This window comes from Alligator mississippiensis, chromosome 1, assembly GCF_030867095.1.
Source record: "Alligator mississippiensis isolate rAllMis1 chromosome 1, rAllMis1, whole genome shotgun sequence".
In the NCBI taxonomy this organism is placed as follows: domain Eukaryota; kingdom Metazoa; phylum Chordata; order Crocodylia; family Alligatoridae; genus Alligator; species Alligator mississippiensis.
Genome location: NC_081824.1, coordinates 213,132,322 through 213,155,077, shown reverse-complemented (window position 1 = coordinate 213,155,077; position 22,756 = coordinate 213,132,322). Strand labels below are relative to the sequence as shown.

General features: G+C 46.0%; 1 protein-coding gene across 15 annotated transcripts in view; it reads right to left on the bottom strand.

Annotated features, from left to right (window-relative positions):
- Positions 1 to 22,756, bottom strand: part of EHBP1 (EH domain binding protein 1) — a 364,380-nt gene that overhangs the window by 284,970 nt on the left and 56,654 nt on the right. For all 15 annotated transcript variants that reach the window (XM_059719703.1, XM_059719709.1, XM_019500781.2 and 12 more), the window contains exon 4: positions 3,150 to 3,245. In XM_059719703.1, the coding sequence (XP_059575686.1) occupies positions 3,150 to 3,245 (96 nt within the window). The remainder of the gene's footprint in view (positions 1 to 3,149; positions 3,246 to 22,756) is intronic.

Here is a 22,756-nt window from a genome sequence, read left to right as displayed (position 1 = left end):
AGTACAACATATTTAACATTTAATATTTAACGTGGAGCAAAGAAAAAGGCAAGCGTCAATGTAATAATGACAATTGAACCAAATTCACTGCATCCAAAATGGAGTGGTACCAATTTGTTATCTGAGAAGCGAAGTAATCCCAGTCAATGGACGCCCCCAAAAAGGGTCAAGTGAAAATTAACCCATCTATAATTTTCCTTGGTTGGTATTCAGTGATTTTGGAAGGTTTAGAGTAGATAGGAACAGCCATTCTCAAGTTATAAGTGAACATACATACATACATACACACACACACTTCATTTTATATAAATAGATTACAAATCACACAATAGTTTATTACTTTACAATGCTTCTATTTTCCGATTCTGGTTGAGAATTTCAAGACATAACCAAGATAGAATTGTAGAGTATATATTTTTATATTAATTCAAAATTAATTGAATGGATTTTTTTTTTTTGAAAGTGAGAGTTGTCTGTCTGGAATATAATCTCTCCAGCACTTAGTGCTGCTCATGTGTGAAATATGAAGACGGTACTAGAAATAAGTTAACAGTACAAAATAGGGATGTTTAGATAACACGGTATATCCTGTCTACTGACATGTGTTTTACTAGTTAGTTCTCAAGTATCTACTGGTGACTACTGAAGAGGATATTCTTAACATTCTCATCAGTACTCAAAGCCTAGATTTATCTCCTAATCCTACCAGCAACACATTTCAACAGCCACTTACAAATTCAGAGCCACTAGAGTCCATATCATTTCCCCAAACACACAGCTGTCTATTCTGGAGTCTACTCTTCCTGCACTACTATTTCAGATTGTTGCTTAACAAACAGCACCACTGTGCAAATTCATTATCTTCGATTCTTAGAACACTCTGTCAGAGCAATGTGCTCCATGGGTATACTTTGCCAGCATGGATATAAAGCCAGCAACTTGCCTGTAAATTTGATGTTTTAATCAATTAAACCAGTCACTGATTGTTAGGAGACAAGGCCACTAAAAGTACTTGTTCCTAAGTGTTAAATCTACATCAGAGATACGCCTTCACATTTGATTCCTTCGAAGGAATATTTCACCGCTGCTCTGGAATTGTGAAGACATCCAAAGTTCCTCTGACCCTTAGCACTTCAATAGTTGTAGCTTCCAGCCAAGGATATAAACATGACTGCCTTATCAATTAAACTGCTCCTTAACTCTCAAAAAGGATTACTGCTGTGTGACACTTGTTTCTCTCATTTTTCTATAACCACACAGTCCTCAGGGAAGTTATTTCTTTCCAGAAATTCCTGACGTTTGTAGCCCAGAGTGCATCAGGGACAGTGGTGCCAACTCCATGAAACTTATCAAACACTGATTTCTGCCCCTGCTGTCCAAGGTCTTGCTGGAAGACTAAACTGAGATCAATTACAAAGATTAATGCTGCCCAATATTGGGAAATTTCCAGCTTTTCTCTAAACCCAATTATTACAGTAAATTACTTCTATGCCCATTCCCAAGCCCAGAAATTAATTGTACACCCACTCCCAGTCTTCCCAGCCCCAGGGTTGGGAGCAGATCCAGGGGTTCTTAACCTCCACCTCCTCCTTCACTCCTCCTACCCAGGTCAGATACTGCAGGGGTCCAGGGGACACAGGTAGAAGCAGGCTCATTTTTCACAAGAGTGGGAGAGAGGGGTGAACAGATTTGCTGGGCTCCTTTTGCTCCCTGCTCCTCTCCAACCCCCTTTATGCAGAAAGGTGTCTACATGCCTTGTAATTAAACAGGCAACAAGAAGATACTTCCCTTCAAGACAATCTCACAGGAACAAAAAAAGGCAGGGCTTAGCAATATATTAGGGCCATGTCATATGGGGCACTTAGCACATGTTAAATGCACTTGAAACTCAAACATCTATGCCTTCATGCAAGATAGCAAGTGTTATATGAGCTCTTATCATATCGTATTGTAGCAAAGTTGCACCTTTTGCAGTGAGGAGTGGCTCTAGATAGAAAATTTGGGTTAGAGGGGACCTCAGGAAGTCATCAAGTCCAACCCCCTGCTCAAAGCAGGACCATCCAACTAGATCATTCCAGCCAGGACTTTGTTGAGCCAGGCCTTGAAAACCTCCAAGAATGGAGATTCCACCTCCTCTCTACGTAACCCATTCCAGTGCTTCATCACCCTCCTAGTGAGAAAGTTTTTCCTAATATCCAACCTAAACTTCCCTTGCTGCAACTTGAGACCATAGCTTCTTGATCTGTCACTGCTGAGAAGAGTCTAGCTCCATCCTCTCTGTAACCACCCTTCAGGTAGTTAAAGACTATCAAATCTCTCCCCCCCCCCCGCCCCCCCCTTCTCTTCTGCAGACTAAATAAGCCCAGTTCCCTCAGCCTCTCCTCATAAATCATGTGCCCCAGAAATTCCAAAAGGAAGCAATTACTTAAACACCATAACAGTTCTGTAACATACTTGACATATGGTAAAATCCAGAGCTGGATTTGGTTTCCAAGTGAATGTAAGGGCCCAATCACATGTTCACTCCTAACAGTTGCAAATCATTAAACTGCTATGATGTCTTAAAGTTTATACCTGTTAGGGTGGTATAACACATTTACTTGCAACAGCTGAAAGTCACTGGAATGTAATTATCAATCAAAATTAGTACCCTTAGGAAATAACCCTTACCTGAAAGGGGGCAATTTTGCAACACTTGCACTTTAACTGCTTAGTAAGTGTTAAACTGAATGTTACATCACCCTAATATGACAACTATACTACAGCAGCACACAACTCAATCAAGGCATGGCTATATTTCGACTTCTATAGCTTACCTAGGGAAAAAAAGCTTCAATTTATTACAGTGCATGCAAAATTAACAGGCCCCAATCCAGCAAACATTTTGTGTGCACTTAACTTTATGTAAATGACTGGCCCCAATTAATTCAAAAGGAATATTTGAGTGCATTAGCTAAACACAAGGGTAAACATTTGCAGGGGCCATAATTTTCTCAGTTTTACAGCCTCTTCCCCCACCCCTAACCTGTGAACTAGTAGTTATGTGGATATCAACTGAACAAGAACTGCAGGACCTAGGTAAAGACACTGAAAGAAAGGGCTGCTTTTTACAGGTCTTCAGATTTTAAAATGAAACATTAAAAACTCACCTTAAAAAGCGTCACAGTGATTTCAATGTTTTCTGGAACAGGCCATACCACCACACCCCGGTATGGATTTTTGATTCCAGGTTGCCAACTATGAGTCTGAAGGAAGATAAGAAACAAGTTGTCACACTCCATTATAAAAGGGCTGGTGTTAAGGTGCATAGCTATACGTACTGCTCGTTAACTCCAAAAAGACCGTGTTCGTAAAACTAAGATTCTATTAAACACAATACAAGGCACAATTAAGAACAGAAGGAAGTAAATTTGCACCACCCATAGAAGTTATGCACTCAGACAAGACTCAGTCCCACACAATGCTCTGGCCCTGAACCCACAAAGCATTTAAGTACATTGCTTAGCTGAAGACCAGAAAGCTCAGCATCTTGAAGGATCAAGTCCATAAAAGCAGGGAACAGAGATCTCTTAACATATCCAGATAATGGACATTGTTAGAAGTGGCTACTCGTTAGAAACCCAGTAAGACTTAGATCTTGTCTGCATTTAAACAAAAATTTGGACTGTGAACAGGTGCAAATTTAAAATGCAACAATTATTCCTGAATAACAATGTACAAACAGTCTTATTCTAGGATAAGAATGCTTTAGTCCAGATTATTTTAATCCACTCTGTGGAGCAGGGTCACTTATTCCAAAGTGTCTACTGTGGCACTGTTGTGGAACAACTATTTCTTGTGCACACAGACCCCATCTCTAAAAACTTAAATAAACATTCCAATACATGGGTAGCCACATATTTGGCATTAAAAGAGAGAATACTGTGAAACATAAGTGTCAGAATCTGGTCGGTGAGGAGGAAAACTTTAGGTAACTGGAAATGAAAGTGAGGGACAGATGCTAATAAGAGCAACTGCTGAGCAGCATGGCCATTCTTAAAGATCAGTTATTTCCATTTTGAGAAAAATTTACAACATAGGCGTTGCTAACGGGAATTAAATGTACTGAGCAGTTCACTGATTTAAGTATTCTTTTCAACACCTAGCACTACCATCCAAGACTATCTATATTACTGTATTTACTCAAATAATGACAAAACTTTTTCCCCCACATTTAGCATGGGGGAAAACAGCCTGCCACCTTATAATCACATATAAGAAAATCTCACTAAATACATCGTCTATCATCAAACTGCTGCCAAAAGTACCACGTGCTCAGCAATGGAAACAAACTATGAGGTAGATTAAATGCAGCTGACACTGGGCATGACTACAAAACACATGGCCTACATTGGGCAAACATGCAGATGGGAACCTACCACAAGGATAGATTAGTGTAGCGCATCTGAAAAAGATGTATGGTAGGACCTATTAAGCACAGTCTCGGTCACTGACTCTCTCAAGTCAAGGTAAACTGCATACATTTTGACAACTTCTTCATTCCCACAGATGAGCTGCACCTTTCTTTCCTATTATCAATTATTCCCATTTCTTCACCAACCTTAAATGCCTTGCAAACATCCCCCCAAAAACCCCAAACAGTTCACCCAGAATCCCTCTGTCAACCCCTCTCTGAACCTTGCATGTATGATTAGTGTGGCCCCACCCTCCATGAGGTGCATATACATTTTTTGAGCACCATAGGACTCATGACATGAATACCAAGTTCCAGTCACGAGTAGGGGGCTAACTAGCACATAGATTAGGGACAGGCAACGTTTTTGGCTGCAGTGCCAAAAACCCCCACAATATGTACCTTGTAAGGTGCCAGAGTGCTGGCATGCCACCAAAAGAAAACCAGAGTAGGAGATACATGGCAGGACATAATGCATATTAATATAGTTAATAATCATAAATGTTGCTGCTTCTTTTTTCTTTTTTTTTTTTAGGGTCAATACTGGGTTTTCTAAAAATTCGAAACCTGATGATAATAAATAAAACTTCATACACTACCTTTGTTTTTGTGTATTTTTTTTTGTTAAGCATGTTGCAATGAGAGAGAAAGAAGAGAAAAAGAGGAGAGAGAAAGGAAAAGAATAAAGAGAAAAAGAAAAGAAAAAAGGAGAGGAGAGAAAAAAAGAAAGAGAAAGAGGTAAAGAAAAAAGAAAAGAGGAAAAAGAGGGGACCAAAATAGGGGTGAGAGAAAAAAGGAGAGAAAAAAGAGAAGGGAAAGAAAGAAGGGAGAAACAAGAGAAAGAAAAAAGGAGAGGAAAAAAGAAAAGAAGAGAGAAAAAGAGGAGACAGAGAAAGAAAGAGAGAGAAACAAAGGAAAAAGAAAGAGGATGTGTCCCTTGCTGCCCACGTCTCCCACCACTACCAGCTGCGGCTTGGGCCTGCTGGTCCAGCGCAGTGTCCGGTGGAGGGAGGCAGTGACACCTCAGCAGCAGCTGCTAGGGCTGGGCTGCTCAGGCCTCCCCGAGGGTCCCAGAGCAGGAGGAGCCTGGGCCCAGGGCTGGGAGGGAGGGGCCAGCCAGGGCTCAGGCAGATGGATGCCGTCCCACCTGGGCAGGGCCAGCACTGGGGTGCCTACCGCTGGGGTTGGGTGGCACGGGGAGAAGGTGCTGTGGGCAGGCTGAAGCCACTGGGCCCTTGGGAAGGCGGCAGCCAGAGGAGAATGGGGGCTGCCCCAGGGCTCTTCAGACTCGGGCTGCAGCAGGTGGGCAGAGGCATCCAGCAGCACCCAAGGTGGGGCCTGGCCCAGCACAGCCCATGCAGCTTAATGGGGATGGGGCGCAGCCGCCCAGCCAATGAGGGGACACCGCCTGGCCGGGGCAAGACACCAGGCTCAGGGGGCTTCTAGCTTGGCCTCTGTATGTGCCGGGCACAGTATACACAGGGCAGAGTCCCCTGGGCAACAGCAGGAGCCCCCCAGGCTCTGGGAACATTCACTGCAGGTGGCACTTGGGGCTGAGCCGGCCAGGAGCCTGCAGCACAGCAACTCTGCACAGCACCTGCACCACCTCCAGCCCCTTGAGGGGAGCTGCAGGTGGACAAGGCTGGGCCCCAAGCAGGCCAGAGCAGCTGTGGTGGCTGTTCCTGGGAGCTCCCACAGCCAGGCCCTTGCGCTGGGGGTGACTTCACCTTGCTCACACTGTGCCCAGCACATAGGGAGGCCAAGTCCAGAGCCAAAAGCCCCCCCCCCCCCCCGAGCCTGGTGTGCTGCCCTAGCCTTGCAGTGCCCTATCACAGGCAGGGCGGCTGCACTCCACCCCTGCAGATCTGTGCGAGCTGGGTCAGGCCCCACCTCAAGTGCCATGAAGCACATCCACCCACCCACCATAGCCCGAGCCTATGGAGGCCTGGGGCAGCCCCCGTTTCTGCCCAGCCCCCACCTTCATAAGGGCACAGCCGGGCCAGCCTGCCCACGGTGCCTTCCCCCATGCCTGCCTCAATCCATGCTGTCTGGACCCAGCTCCAAGCGCCCAGCCCCAGCACCCCAGTGCTGCTCACACCAGGGTGGGACAGGGTGTCCATCTGCCCCTAACCCCAGCTGGACCCAGGGCTCACCCACCCGCTGGAAGCCTCCAGTGCACTGGCCTCTGCAGTGCCTGCCCAAGCCCTGGCCCTGACCACCCCACCACCCCAACTCCCATCCAGGGGCCACGGTCAACAGAACAGACTGCATCCCTGCCCGTGTTCTCCTGACTCCGTTCCTGGTGCCTGTTGCAGCGCTGGGACATGTGACTGCTCAAGAGAGTCCAGAGCAGCAACATAAAATAGAATTTTTTTTTAAAACTTTTTCTTTGCATGCCTCCTGGCATGCTGGGGAAAATATCTGTGTGTGCCACTAATTGGCATGCATGCCAGAGGCTGCCAATCCCTGATACAGATCCTTTGCGGGGGCTATCTGGAGTGCACACAAAAACTAAGCAATGTTGACCTGTGAGATCACCATGGCATGAAACGCTGTTGACTTTGATGAGGACTAGCTCGATGAACTAGGTCTGGCATTTTTGACCTTTTTAAAGGAGTGCACCCCTTCTGGTGGGTACCCTTTTTGGAGTGTACCCCCTTCCAGACTGGGGGGTAGGTGGGAGAGCTGACAGCTGGCCAGCAAGCGGTGCTGATGGCTGGCCAGATGCGAAGCTGGCAGTGCGGAGTGGTGAATGGTGGTGGTGGGGGTGTGTGGAAGTGGCACGTGGGTGCAGTGCAGAGTGTTGAATGGTGGCGGCAGCGGCAGGGGGCAGGGAGCTCACATGTGATAGTCACTGCCGCCATTCACCACTCCATGCCGCCACCACATGCCACTTCCCCACGCAGCCGCACATACCCCCTGGGGCCGTCCCAAGTACCCCCAGGGGTACATGTACCCCTGGCTGACAACCCTGGAAATATGTGGCAAATCACGAGCCTTTGTCCTTGGACTAATATCGTGCATAAGTGATAAGTAGGTGCCAAAGTGCTGCTCAAGACTGCACCTATGAACTGGATGACCTGTGCTAAAACTTGCAGCAGTTTCAAAAAAGATAACATTAATCAATTCCGGATTTATTAAGTGTATGGGTATTGTGTTCTAATTGCTACAGCCATGTTTACTTTCAAGTTTACTGTTTTCAGATTTGTTCCTCACTTCCATGTGTTCAGGGAAAGCAGGGTCTAACATTAAGGAAAGGGGTAAGGGTCTGCAGGAGGAAGAATTTATAGAGGTAAAGGGATTTACTTTCCCTGCTGCAGCAATGGGAAAGGAACAAATTTCAAGGCAATTCTCCAATAATTAGATTCTATACCTGAAATATTATAACACATTTATCAGTTTTCCACACATAGGATATAAATATTGGGGTGTCATCTTATAATCAGGGTCATCTTCTATTCAAGTAAATATGATACTAGGGTACATGTATACTGTTTCTGTGGGTTGTTACACCCAAGTAGAACTACCCAGATTACAGCCACATATCTGAAGATAGGATGCAGTTAAGAGTGAATTAAATTTCTGTAGACCCCTCTAGTATGATGACAGCAATTATTCACCACTGCCCTGAATTTAAGCAGGAATGCATCTAGCATTCCAATGACAATTGGCAGCATCATCATTCATTTGTGCAGTCCACGCGGATCCTTACATATCCAGCTGGGCTATGAATAGGAACTAGTGTCGCAGCTTTAAGACATGAGAAGTTGCTTTGCTGCCTGCATTACAGGTGGCCTCTTTAGCTTTCCTGTTTCTGTTCTGTTTGCTGACAACTGTGGAGTCCCAGCAGCTGGCACTAGTAGTAAAGAGAATGAAAAAGATCAAGGGGCAGAGAGAAGGATGGAAGAGTAGGAGAAAGACTTAAGGAGAAAATGGGGAGATGAAGGTGTTGGTAGGATCTAGCTCACTGTCTATACTCGCCAAAGATATTTATCTTAGCTGATGTACATTACACTTTCTTATTTTTATTCACTTCCACAATGTTCTCAGTGGACTGCCAATGTTTTCAATTCTTGCAATTTTATTATAAGTTTTGTGCTGATTAGTGTTTCTCTTGAAAGACCCAGTTTCCAGCTGGTAAGTCTGTTGCAGGGGAAGGGAACAGGTGTGGGGAGAGAACAGGTGAGGGGGACAGATCGAGGCCCTCGTAGTGACAGAGGGAGTACGGCTGGGGCAGGGGCAGGCACTGCAAAGCCAGGGTGGGGCGAAGGACGGAGCCATGAGTGGCTCATCCGGGGGGGGGGCACAGCTCCTGCTGCTGCATGTATCCCAGGAGAGCATAGGGGATGCGTGCTCCTGGATCTGCGCAGGGCGAGGGTCGGCTGCCACTGCAGGCTGTGGTGCCAGGCTCTTCTCGGTGGGGGGCTGGGCTGGGCTGGGCTTGGGGCAGGCAGCAGCAGTGCTGGGAGGGGCTTACTTGGGGGGCTGCAACCACCCCAAAATTCACTGTAGCCCCTACCAGTGCCACTGTCCCAAGCACAGCTTGGTCCAGCCTGCACTAGAAACTGCCCTGGCCCACAGCATCAGCCCACCCTCACCCTGCGCAGATCCAGGGGCATGCACCCCCATGCCCTCCCAGGGTATGCACAGCGGCAGGAGCTGCCATCCCCTCCCCACACCCCCCAGACAAGCCACTAGTGGCCCGGTCCCACACTTTGCCCCACCATGGCTGTGCAGCACCTGCCCTTGTCCCAGCCCCACTCCCTCCCTCACCACTGGGGCCTCAATCTGCCCCCACCCCTTCCCTCACAACAGACTTACCAGCTGGACCTGGCTGCTCTCCATGCTGCCAGGCTGTGGTTCTTGCCACCTGCATGTTACGCTGCAGATGCATGCATGCACGGGGCATTTATCAGCCACATCATCCAAAAAAAGTCAATTACCGATACTTTCAATTTTCCTTATATCAATGCCAATCCAATATGGGACTGATGTATTGGTACACCTCTAGTACCTAGCTAGGTAAGAATCTCAGTCTTCATTATAAAAGGAAAGTTTATAGCCCTCATGGTTACAGGTTAAAGCTAGAAAATGTGATACTTGAGAACCCTAAAAGCTGAGCAAAACCAGAAGTCAAGTAAAGGGAACTAAGAGTCTATTATTTTAAATCCTATGAAAATTCAACCACTCTTATGGTTATGGGGAGGCACTGAAATCACAATTTTTGAAAACTTAAGGTTTACAATTCTAGTTCCATCTTTACCCTGTAAATACATTTTATATAAACAACTAAAATATCATTCAGTAATGCATCTAAAATCCAAATACAGATACCAACCGCCTGCCCCATCATCTCAATGAATGAAACAGCATAAAAATGCAGAATCTTAAAAAAAGGACACATATTATTGCTACCTAACATGCAAAAGTGTATTATCAAAAGCAGCCAATGAGAGATTAAAACTGCTACCCTAATGAGCATTTAATATAAAAGTTTTTCCCCAATTAGGTAGATGTTATTAAATCCTCATTGGTTTTGAGAACAGAGTGTTGTATCACACAAGCAATATGACAGATAAAGATAACCTCAGAAGTGTACCCCTGCATTGGTAGGAAACATAAGAGTCAACACAAAGATGGCTATGAATTAATTACCCTGAAGAGTATTATGACAACACTGCATGTTACAGACCAAGAGACCTTTCATTTTTGCATGCTTAAGGATACAGTATCTACTGAGTCAATTTTAAACATCTGACACCTCAAGGCCGTTGCTTTGGCATCTGAGCAAGATTTTGCTAGCTACCTGTTGTAGACTTGCCAGCAATTCCACTACTATTCCCTACCCCCACGTTCTGGATCCTGACCAGCTGCTTCTCACTAACCACTGGCAACTGATTTTAATAGAATGCTTTTGCTCTGCAATTCTCACCTCCCCATTTCCCATCAATGTTGTACTTTCCATGAACTAGATTTCTTCTTCTCCTACTGCTTTTTGCTGGTACCTTCCCTTTCTGTGCATTTCTCATTGCTCTAGGGCAGTGATGCTCAACCTTTTTGCCCAGCAAGCCAAATGGGAATTCCATGATCCATCTACTGGCCTGATTTGGCTGATGGTCCTGAGCTGGCACCTGAGGCCAGCACCACAGGGCTCCATCTGGCCACATGAAGTGGGGCGAGGTGCAGCCTGCCCCCAACCCAGCCCGCAGGAAGAACCCAGCCCGCTTGGTCTTGCCCTGTAGTGGGAAGGAGGAGGAAGGAGACTTGATATGCCCCCCACCTGGCCTTGAAGGGGGAGGAAGGTGCTATGGCCTGGCTCTAATCCACCAGGGGCTGAGGATTTGGGAATTTGGCAATGAGGGAAGGTGGCCATATTAACTGCCACTGTTCTCCTGCTGCCAAAATTTCTTGACCAATGGGGAGTCCTGCGGGTCAGATGCCATGGCTCTGTGGGCTGCATTTGGCCCATAGACCAGAGGTTGAGCACCCCTGCTCTTGGGCAATGCTTCTCAACCAAGATGCTGCAACACCCTAGAGTGCCACGAAATCCTATTCAGGTGGCCATGAGGTGCCACACAATATTAGCATTGTTAGGTGCACAAACACTTACACAGGATTCACAAGAGAAACCAAGAGATTTCAAATAGGAATCCAGAGGGTCAAACACATCCTAACCTGTTGTGATCTTTGAGGTCTTTGCAACACAAGAATCATTCTATTATTGTTCTGTAGTCAAAGACTGAATGAAAGCTAAGGCTGTCTAAGCTGAGGGGTGCCTTGAGTTTAATGAGGTTGAGAAACACTGCCGTAGAGCCAGGGAAACAGAGAAGCAATCTGAATGGACAAAAATATTGGCACTGACTCCCTCAATCACTGTCCTTAGTATCACTCTCACTATTACCTCCTTCCTCACACTGAGGAAGAGGGACACATCCCAAACACAAGGGTCTTGAATGCCGGCTGCAGCTGCTAGCTGTGCTGTTTCTTTCTACCAGCAGTGACAGCAACAGCTTTTTCAAAAATATCCTACTTATAAATACTACCCCCTACTCCTAGAATATTAATATAGTAGGACTGATGACTGGTGGGGCTGGGGAAGAGTTCTGTGGGGAAATGATTACAAAGTCTGGTGACTAACTCCATAAAACAGGGGCAGGCAACAGGTCCCAGGACTCCGAGGGAAGCAGGGGTCAGGGCTCCCCTCCACTTCTGGCAGAGTCCCAGGACCTGTGCGGCAAGGGGCGGGGAAGGCAGCAGGCTCCAGTGTGGGACTTCCCCCAGTGCCACACAAGTGCAAGAGGCACTGAGTCCCCACAACACAGGCGGGTCAGGCAGGCTGTGCTCCTTGCTCCCACACACAGTGCTGACCACCGCTACGCACCACCAGGTGCCAGTCCCTGCATGGGGCACAAGTGCCCTGAGTGCTCCCTCCTGCTGCTGCTTCCGCCAGCAGGGGCTATGCGCCATGTGGGGAAGTGTGTGGGGGGTCCCCACACTCCCATAACTTCCCTCACACTCACACCCTGCCCAGTCTAGCTCCATGTTCCCACTGCTCCCCTTTGCATGGGCTCTGCACTGCTGCCAGCCCCAGCCCCATGCTCTCTGCCCCCAACCAGCTGCATCATCTCCTCCTGCCCCACCTTTGCTGCTTCCCTACCTGCTGTCTGGAGCAAGCAGGATGCCAGGGAAGCCAACCAGGTCCCCCTGGGGTGGCTGCAGCAGCAGCAGCCCCACCTAGAAGTTGCTACTGGCTGGGCCAGGCCCTTCCACCTCAAGGGTGGAAGCAAGGCACAACAGGGTATGTTGTGGTGGGGTTGTATATGTGGGTGCCTTGCTCCCACCCGTGGGGGTGGAAGGGTTAGGCAGGGTACAATTTGTTGATGAGTGCCCATGGGACAGATGAAAGTGCCTGGTGGGCAGGATCCAAACCATGGGACATATTTTGCCCGCCCCTGCCATAAAATGATCCAAAAGACTGACCTAAAAACAGACCAGCATTATTTCCTACCCAGAGTTTTAACATACATTTGCTACTTCAAAAAAATTTTTTTTCTAATCTACCCACATCTTGACATTATACAAAGAAAGCTGGAGATAACAGTCCAACTGCTCAGGTTATGATGGTACTCAATAGATCAATCTGCTTATCCATAAATGAAGAAAATATATTTTAAGACAGCTAAAAGACAGGATTCACTTGTCTAATCAGTAGCTCTTCAGTAAAGATATTCTGAATGAAAGATACTGCTATTCTAAGCTCATCAGTTTAACTTGTGACCCTTGATTCTCTAAATCAGTGATTCTCAACCACGGTCCTGCAAGAATCTTTTAAGGATATCACAGAGTGCTGTACAATATTAGCACCATTAGATACTAATAGTAAACATCTCTACATAATTCACAAAATAAATCCAGAGATTTCTAATAGCAACAGGAACATCTTAACCGGTTGTGGTCTTTCTAAGGCCTTTGCAACAGAAAACTATTAATTTTTCTGTAGTCAAAAGACAACTGAAAAGTAAGAGCTGGCATTTTCCAAGGGGTGCCCTGAATCTAAGGGCCTTGTTACACAGTCATTTTGGGTGGCTTCTGGAGCTTTTAACACCTGGAATGTTTGCACACTAACACATGAAACTGGGTTTAAGTGTTCCTTATGTGGCTTAAAATTACGCCACTCCAGGGCAGGTTTCCCTTGGATCCATGCTACACAGCTTCTGTTGCACTATGGTGTAGCCACTCTAGGCTACACCTCAGTGCAGCAGCAGAGCTGACCCAAGTAGGGTGTGGGGCCCAGGGCAAATCAGCCTGTGCGGGGCCCCGCCCCCACTCCAATCCCATGGGCCCCAGACCTGAAGAAGCTGCTGCCACTGTCGGCAGCAACAGTGGCCCGGGGGGGGGGGGGGGGGAGGGGGGGGAAGGATAGTGAGCAGCAGCAATGGTGGTGGGTGTGGGATAGTGAGCGGCTGGATGCAGAGCCACTGCTCCACCCAGCTCCACAGGGCCCCCCGAAGTGTGGGGCCCAGGGCGGTCACCTCGATTCACCCCACCCAAGGGACAGCCCTGTGCAGCGGTTCCCAATCAGTGGTCTAGCAGTCTGCCTAGGCTTCCAGTGCCTCCTGCCACCATCCCATGCTGCCCCAGGGGCAAGCCAGACCATTCCTGGGTGGCACCAGGCATCCTGATGGCTGCAGGAGCCTGCTGAAGGCAGAAGCTGCAAGGAGCCCGATCCTTTTTTTTGGCGGAGCCTATCCACCTCTCCCGCGGCTGGGGGCTGAGCTGCTGGAAGGCAGAGCGGACCCTCAGCTGCAGGAGGACCTGGTCCTTCCTTCTGCAGCACCCTCTGGGGCCATGTGGGCAGGCTTCTAATGGGGCCAGGTGCTGCCCCAGCTCAGAGACAGCACCCGGCCCAATCCAACTCTTCCCCGACCTCAAGCTGGGGCAGCACCTGGCCTACTAGCAGCCCACCCAGGTGACGCTACTGCGGAAGGAAGGACTGGGGTCCCCCGCAGCTCAGGGGCCACTCAGTCCACCAGCAGCTCACCCTCCAGCCGCAGGAGAGGCAAGGAGGCTCCACCCAAAAAGGAGAGGCCCAATCCCTTTTTTCTGTGTAGCCTGCCCACCTCTCCCACAGCTGTGGGGGTGAGCTGACAGTTGCACGGTTGCAATTTGTAACATTACAAACTACACTACATCCAGATGTACTTTAGTTTGCAATGATGCAAAATCATTTAAAACACCTACAAGTCTTGCACTTTTACACTGTGATGCCATTAAGTCCCACAAAGTGCCGTTTTCATCACATGTACATGTTAATGGCGTCACATGTACAAGTGCCCATAGATTCTTATTTGAAATCTCTGGGTTTATCTTGTGAATCATGTTTGCACACCAAACAGTGATAACGTTGTGTGGTCCCCCACAGCATCCCTGAAAGGATCTCAAGGCACCCCAGGTTGTCACAGCACACTGGTTGAGAACCTATGCTCTAGAGGGTCACAATCCAAGAAATTAGGAAGAGGCAAGTTCAGGGAAGCAGGGGCCTCAACTAGAATCAGGCAATCATGTGAAGTTGAATTAGGCTGAGATCTTTAAGAGACTGAGACATAGGCAGTCACTCTGGGTAGGACCACAATCTGGGGGAGCCTGGGGGTTAGCTATTTTTTCTCCTCATCATTCAGTGCGGGTGGTGTTCATTATTAACAAACCTCATCCATCCTATGCACTGAACAACGCACAGGTATTGTAGAGAAAAACAGTATGATTTGTGTAATGAAGGACTTTGTCAGAAGAGAGAAACACAGTGGTCATGTCCAAACGAGTGCAGTCGTGCAGTATGTGGCCTCATAAACACATCTGGTATGTGTGCCACATACCACATTCAGCTGTTCTCTGCACTGCAAGGTAACTGCGGGGGGGGGGGGGGGGGGGTAAAAAATCCCGGGGTAAAAATAAAGTCACATAAAAAAGTGAGATGGTGCAAGGGGGGGCAGTGCACGCTGCCCCAAACCAGAAGCCACTCTCTGGTTGTCGGCCAGGCTTGGAGCAGCAGGATCACTGCAGCTGCAGCTCCAGGAGGCCCCCAGGACCCCAGGTAAGGCTGCTGGGGCCAGCTGAGTGCTGGCTCCAGCTGAGTGCTGGCTCCAGCTGAGTGCTGGCTCCAGCCTCCCCTACCCAACCCAAGGTAACCTGCCACACATCAGAGGGCACGTGGCATGGGTGTTCCCTAGGAACAAGTAGCAGCAGCACCACAATATCTGCTGCTGCTTCTTGTCCCCGGGAAAACAAAACGTTCACACATGTGGATGTGGCCAACAGGGCCAAATTAAGTTTGAGCAGGTAACCTAAATGCTGACATTTCCTAATTTTTGAAGACTAAGTTTTGCTTGACTTAGCAATTTTGACGTTGTTTAACTGTAGTTCTTAAAATGCAATACAAATGCACATAAGTCTGTTTGCAATGCAAACATGCACTGACAAGTAGTGGAGATTTGTGAGGAGAGTTATGGAAACGCACCAATTTTTCTCATCTCCTGTCAGTGGGAGACTGAGCTTCAGTGACCACTTGTATACATTTTCTCCACTCTCTGCACTCTCTAATCTTCAATCTGTGGCACTTCCTTAACTTACCTTGCTGATTTTATACAATTTTCCAGGTTAGAAATGGAATGCAGAACGATGGTGTCATGCTCAGCTTCTTCAGTTTTGAGGGCCAAACAAAATATTTTCAGAAAGGTAGAGGAGCCACAGTCAGTATGTTGCAGCATGTCTTTTGACCTGTTTCCTTCCTTTGTACCACTGACATGGTGCAAAAGAAATGGAAACCATCTACAAATAGCCTGTTGATATTTCCTTGCGTGTGGGAAAGTTCCCAGCAGCCATTAAGCTACCACAACCACTTCCTGGGCCTCTCTCTCCAGGGGAAGCACCATGTATCGGGGTCTAAGAAGGCAGTTTTCCTTAAGCATTCCCGGGGATAACTGTTCTTCTGGCGTGGTTTAGTACCCACCAAGGTGTTAGGACTTAAAGCACACTTTATGGAAATGGGAGGCTTCTCCCTAGTTTGCTCCTGCAGCCCTATGGCTGAGGGCAGGAGAAACTTGGAGGCATCTGAACCTAAGCCTCCAGGCTTGGGTTTGCACATAAGATGTCTGCCAAAAGACTTTGGAAATATCAGAAGCTCCTGGTGGGGGTGGAGGATGTTTGCCGGTAGTAGGGCCACTTATGGTTCTGGACTGACTCACAGATTTGGACTTGATTTGGCTGATTTGGCTTAGAACACAAAAAAAATCTTTAAAAAAAAAGTCTTTGGTGCAAAGGTACACATAGGAAGAAGTGGCTGGGCTGAAACAAATTAGAGTACCACTCAGGCTTCTCTAAACTGCACTGGTGCTGATGCAGTGAATCAAGCAGCTGTAGGTATTTCTGGTCCATAACTTCACTTTTTTTTTTTCTTTTATCTGTTCTGAGCTACCCTTCCTTGACAAAGTATAGGGAAGAACAGCTGTTCTTTATCAGCTTAGCTGCATCTTGGGAGCTACAGCAGCAGGCTAGTTATTCAATATAGCTATTTTTTATCCTTATCATTCAAGTATTTGACCCCCAGGCCTTATTTACTGCTCACAATAAAAAAACTTAATACATACATAATTACGTATTTTCTCATAGGTCTTCTAAGACATTCATCACTTGAGCATTTCATGTACATTCACAAATTCATCTTTACAATATCCCCATAAAGCAGGAAAGCATTACTGTACCTCTTTTATAAATGTGAAGTTAAGAGCCAGAATGGTCAAATGTCCATTCATTTTGTGTGCTCAGCCTAGAACCAGATTTTTAGGTTACCGGACACTATACAAGACATTATACATTTGCAGCACATCTCCCCAATGACTTCAGCTGTAATGAAGAGTACTCAAGCACTCCTGAAAAATTATGCCTTACATGCCTCAAGTTGGAAATCCAGAAAATGAAAAAACATACAATTAATGACCACCTGTGAAAGTCCGGATTTAAATAATATACCCAGCATAGCATCATGCTGGAAGAGGACGGGACAAAAAAATCTCTCTCCGGGGTAAATTCAAATACTTTAACTATGAAACCATCATTTCTGTTCCTTCAGTATGCAACCCCAGTACATCCCCTAACAAATGTCCACCCTGTGGGCTGAATGAGGGAAGAGCTGCAAAGGAAAACTGTTTTGTGATCACATAATTAGCGATTATAACATAAATATTGTACAAAAAGGATGCACACAGTCAATTTTAATTCTAGCACCTAATTTTTTGAGTGGTTTACTCAGTGAGTTTAATATTTTTACTGCTTCAACTCTACCCCCATCCCTAGCATTACTCCTGATCCCTTTGCATTTTCACTGCTTTCTCAGCATCAGCAATGAAGGCACTGAGAGTACAGGAAGGGAGTTGTCTTCTGAGTTCTGGTGTCTAGTACTATGGTGCAACTGGGAAGAACAACTACACAAAAAAGCCAGTTTAGCCCCAACATGAAGTATGCTCATTCACTTTCTGGGAATGATGCACATAGAGTCCAAGCCCCACACAGAATCGGTGAGCATCATTAGTTCAAATGTAAGCTTTAGGAATTATTCTGGCATCTTATAACAAATCTCTACTGAGCAGCTCCAAAGTGCAATTTTTCAGAGGCTGATAGTTTGACTAAATTTGTGAGCATTTTCATAGGAACAGCAAAAAAAGGCATCTCTCTCACACCAGGACATGCTCTCTCTATAAACTACAACTCTCTGCCCCAAGGCATGAAGGCTTTTGATCTTCCCAACAAAATGGTTCTAAATATATAATTTTTACCATAGGCTACAAAATATTTTCCCTACCTGCAATTATAGGACATGGCTGAACTATTTGTCCTGCAACTTACAAAATAATTCAATTGGAGGCAAATAGCCAGTGGTAAAATTTCAACCCAAATATTTGTAATTATAAATTAAAAATTAATTAAAATTAAATTAAAAATGCAATTAAAATGCATTTTAAAAGGCAATTAAAATGTGGTCTCATATTGGAAAATGTTAAGCAACCAAATGATAGGCAATGTTACCAGCTCTGCCTATAAGATTGTAAGTTGTATTTGTCTGGTGGACTTGAAAAGTTACAAGACATGGGTTTTTTTTTGTTTTGTTTTGTTTTTCAAAATCAGAAAGAGAGAAAGGCCACCTTGTTCTTAAATAAATTTGAGATTCATCTAACTCTCTGTCCCAAATCTAGAAAGAATGTGGAGCTTCATCATCTGTAATAAATTCCAGTCAGCCACACAAGTTAAAACTGTCCAGTTACACAGATATGCAATCTTTTGACATGTCTCTATAGATCAGGGGCGGGCAACTACTCTGGGCAGAAGGCCACTTAACAAGTTTTGGCAAGCTGTCAGGGGCTGCATAGGTAGCCATGCCCCTTTTCAGTTGCCCTGCCCCCTAGTCGCCATATTGGGACTAGAAGTCCTGCCCCCTAACCCCTAACCTTTGCCACCAGAAGTCCCTCCCCCTGCCCACCAGAAATACTCTTTTTGGGAGAGGGGTTACCATCTTAGAACCACAAAAAAACAAATCATACACTAAAAGGCAAACACCTACTATAGCATATTTTAATTATATTACAAAAAATATTTGTCATGATTTGTGGTTGTGTACTGTATACAGATGGGATTGCATAATAACTCAAAACCAAAGTCTCACTCTTGTATTGTGTGGGGGGATGTGGGGTGTATGTATCATGGGGTGTGGGGGGGGGCCCCAGGGTATGTTGGGTATGTGTATAAGTTGGTGGGGTTGTGGGGGCAGGGTGTGTGTGCGCAAGGCTTCTGGGGTGCAGCCCCCCCCCACCCCACACACTCCCCCACATGGTGCACAGCCCCTGCTGCCAGCAGCAACAGTAGGTAGGGGTCAAAGGGGGGGGGGCCTCAGGGAGCTCGTGCCTGGCGCAGGCACTGACCCCTGGCAGGGTGCAGCTCCAGACAGCGCTGAGCATGGGGGCAAGGAGTGCAGGCTACCCAGCCGCCTCTATCACAGGGGCTCCACACCACATGCCTGCAGTTCCTGCCCTTGCACAGGGAAGCCCTGCACTGGACTCTGCAGGGTAGCAGGGCTTCCTCCACTCCGGGCAGAGTCCGGGAACCTGCGCAGCAAGGGGCAGGGAAGACAGTAGGCTCCAGTGTGGGGCTTTCACTGCTGCAGGTGCAGGAGCTGCAGGCATGTCACGGTAGAGGTGGCAGCAAGAGCGAGCTGGGAACCAAGCTGGCTCTTGCTGCATTCTGCGATCCCGGCATTACAGCCGGGAACCAAGTGGAATGGCACAGCAGGGCCAGGCACCTCCTGGAAGCACACTGTTCTTAGCTGCAACACTGGACACACAGAATGCAGCAGGAGCTATCCCAGCCCTGTGGTTCCCAGCTGGCTCCTGCTGCCACCAGCCCAGACCCCCAGGGCCCTGCATTCCCACCCACTGCCACTTCCTCCCCATGCCTGCCCCCACTGCCTTACCCCCGCCGCTTTTCTTCCCTCCCTGCTCGCCCCCAGCACTCCCCCCAGGCCCGCTGCTCCCCACCTGCAGCTCCAGCACCACGTGGTTCCAGCTGCAGGGCCAGGACCATGCAATGCAGCAGGAGCACCATGCAGTTGCCAGCTCCAAACTGCATGGTGCTGGCTGGGCCCAGCTGACTTGCTGTGCCAGCGATCCTTCTCATCCTCTACCTGTTCTTACCTTAATTTCCCTCTTCAGTGGAGGGAACAGCCCCAGGCTCTCAGGCCAGAAGCTTCTGCTATGACAGAAGCTTCCGGCTGGGACCAGGGCTGGTGGGTCTTGCTACTGCTACCACTGGGTTCTGCTACTGCTGACATCTGTCATATTTGACAGGCAGCCACGGGCAGATAAATATTCATTTTTTAAAAAATTTTAAGGCCGTATTTTGCCCACCCCTGGTATAGGTTAATTCAGACTTGCCTTAAATCTGAGGGAGAAGATTCTATGATAGGGCCCTATGTAATTTTAGAGTTGATAACTATCGAATGCATCTCACATAGAATGAGATGCATCATACAAAGCTTTGGATGATTATCTCTGTTCAAATATTCTTTCAGTATAACTACTGAAATTTTCTCGCAACATTTATCAAAACCTGTTTTAACCTAACATTTATGCAACTTTAACTAGAGTCACACCCCATAAACAACAATCAACATACTAATATCCCCATAATATTTTTTAAAAGTGCAAAGGAGGACTGTCATACTCCCTGTCCTGAAGTACTATTTGCCATTTAATCAGTAAGAATATATGCGAGGCAAATGGCATCATCATCTTAATACCAGATTTATTTCATTGGCTAGTCACTTTTTATGTACCCATTAAGTCATCTTTATACAGAAGTTAAATTTTTGCATACCACCATTTTTAGGATTGGGAAGAGAAATAGGCTGACATTTTTCCTTTTTCTAATTGTTATTGCATTTACTGCCACTGGCATTAAACTGTTTATCAATGGGAACCAAAATGAAATTTCCTCACTGCCTGTCCCCAAATAAGTTGAAAAATATAGGATATGATTAATGCTTGGGTACTTCTTGAGCAAAGTCTCTAAAATATAAAAAGAGATATTCATTTGACTCATTTCCAAGAAAGCAATTAGATGAAACAAACAACACGTATAATAATGTTTTTTACTGGCAGAATGACTAAGAGTTTAAGTATGTTTATTGATCTAGTGTCTTGGAGACAAACATCTCAAATGAAGCAGAATCATATCAGCTACTTAACTTTAAAATTAACTCTTACCCTAGGTACAGGATATGAAGCCACCTTTTTAAAAATAGGAACACCTTTACAAATATGAGCACTTTTAAAAAAAATCTTTGTAGGACACCATGAAGCTTTTTCTTGACTGATTAGCAAGGAGACTGTTCTCAGCATTAAGAATATCAACCATTCAATCTTTTGCTGGTATCAAATGGCTTTTTCTCTAATGCCTAACAGACAAAATACTGATGCACAGACAAGCAGACAGGTCTTATGCAGTCCAGATGATGCCATCTTAGCCCCAAAATTAAGTTCCGTAGCTGGTAATAAACAATGTTGTTATCTGAAAGACCTCTAATCATCAGTAACTAACGCCCAAATCCGACAATGACACATATAATTACATAGGTCTGCACAGAGCCCAACTGAATTCCATATATGCCATCTATCTGTACTCTAAATCAGCACTTGAACATAATCTAATCAGCAAGCTGGTTGTACATGGATAAATATCCTCCCTTCTAAAAAAGCCATTTGGGGTTTAACGACATGCTGGTACATTTTTTGATTTACTGTTCTACAGTATCTTTTATCTCATTTCTCTGCAGAAACTAAAGCAACATGCACTTAAGACATTTTAATTTTTGTACTGCAATAACATCTAACATTCCAATCAAGAGCCACAATTCTTTGGAGTATGTGCTGTATAAACACATAATAATAGCTAGAAAAGCTCACACTTTGGTTTAAAGACAAGACCTTACAAATGCATGACACACAGTAAGAAGAGTGGGACAGAGAAGGAAGGGCAACAGTCAGAAGAATGATGTTACATAGACTAGCAAGTCATTCATGTTTTGAAACTACAAAGCTGTATGTGTTTTAATATAACAGGATTTCCTGACTAAATTGCTTGAAACGCTTCCCCCAGTGCATTCAACGGTTGTATTCTTTTTGTTTCAATACATGTTAACAAAATTTTGAGTTACTCATCCAGAAAGTATTAGTCCCCTCTGTTTAATTCCAATAATTATTGAGATTGACTTCAGAAATGAACTGTCCTATAAACTAGGATTGAACAAAAGAAAAATACTCAATAGTTGTGGAAAGAAGGAATCAACATGTAGAGGCTAAGAAACTCATGAAGAAAATCCTTGCTACTCTTGGTAACAGGAAGGAGAACTGCTCCCCCTTGTCCCAGAGGGGTCTAGGTGGTTAAACAACAGTAGCACAGAAGTCCATTGGCTACGACACTTCCATACTCCTCCACTGTTCATGTTTCCCATTATCTAGCTATAGATTTCAGGAGAGTGGGGGCAGAGCTCCACACTGTTGACAACAAGGAGACATCTTCTACACTACTGGTTCTCAACCTTTTTAGACTCAAGACACCCCTTGGAAAAAATGTCAACTCTTACACCTTTCACTCGTTTTTTGACTGCATAAAAACAGAGCCATTCCCCTGTTGCAAAGACCTCATGAAGACAACACTAGGACACAATGTTTTTGACACTATGGATTCCTTTTTGAAATCTCTGGATTTATCTTGTGAATGGTGTGCAGATGTTTGCGGACCTAACCGTGTTAATATTGTGCGACACCCATTGCACACTAAAAGGGATCTCACAGCACCCTTAAGAATCTGTTCTATACTGTAGCAGGAACATGCCCTGGTTGGGACACACCACAAACCTGTAAATATGCCACTGAGGCTGCTCTTTCCTCAACACGGTCTCCAGCATACTTGTGAGAGGTCACTTGGAATGATCATGGAGAGTCTCCATAGCATATTTCTGTATTTGGAGCATGGAAATGGGAGTGGGTGGTTGGGGTGTGATCAGGAATGTCTGTTTCAGCCAAAACAAGCTGCCGTCAGTGTAAACATACATATGAATGTCTCCCCCTATGAATATCTTTCCTACCTATGCTCTCCTGCAGTAAAAATGGGGTGGTGATTTCTCTGCTGCTGGATCTTGCTCACCTGTTTGCATTTCTAAGTATCTGCTAGGACCAGGGGGAAGGTTTTAAAACTAGA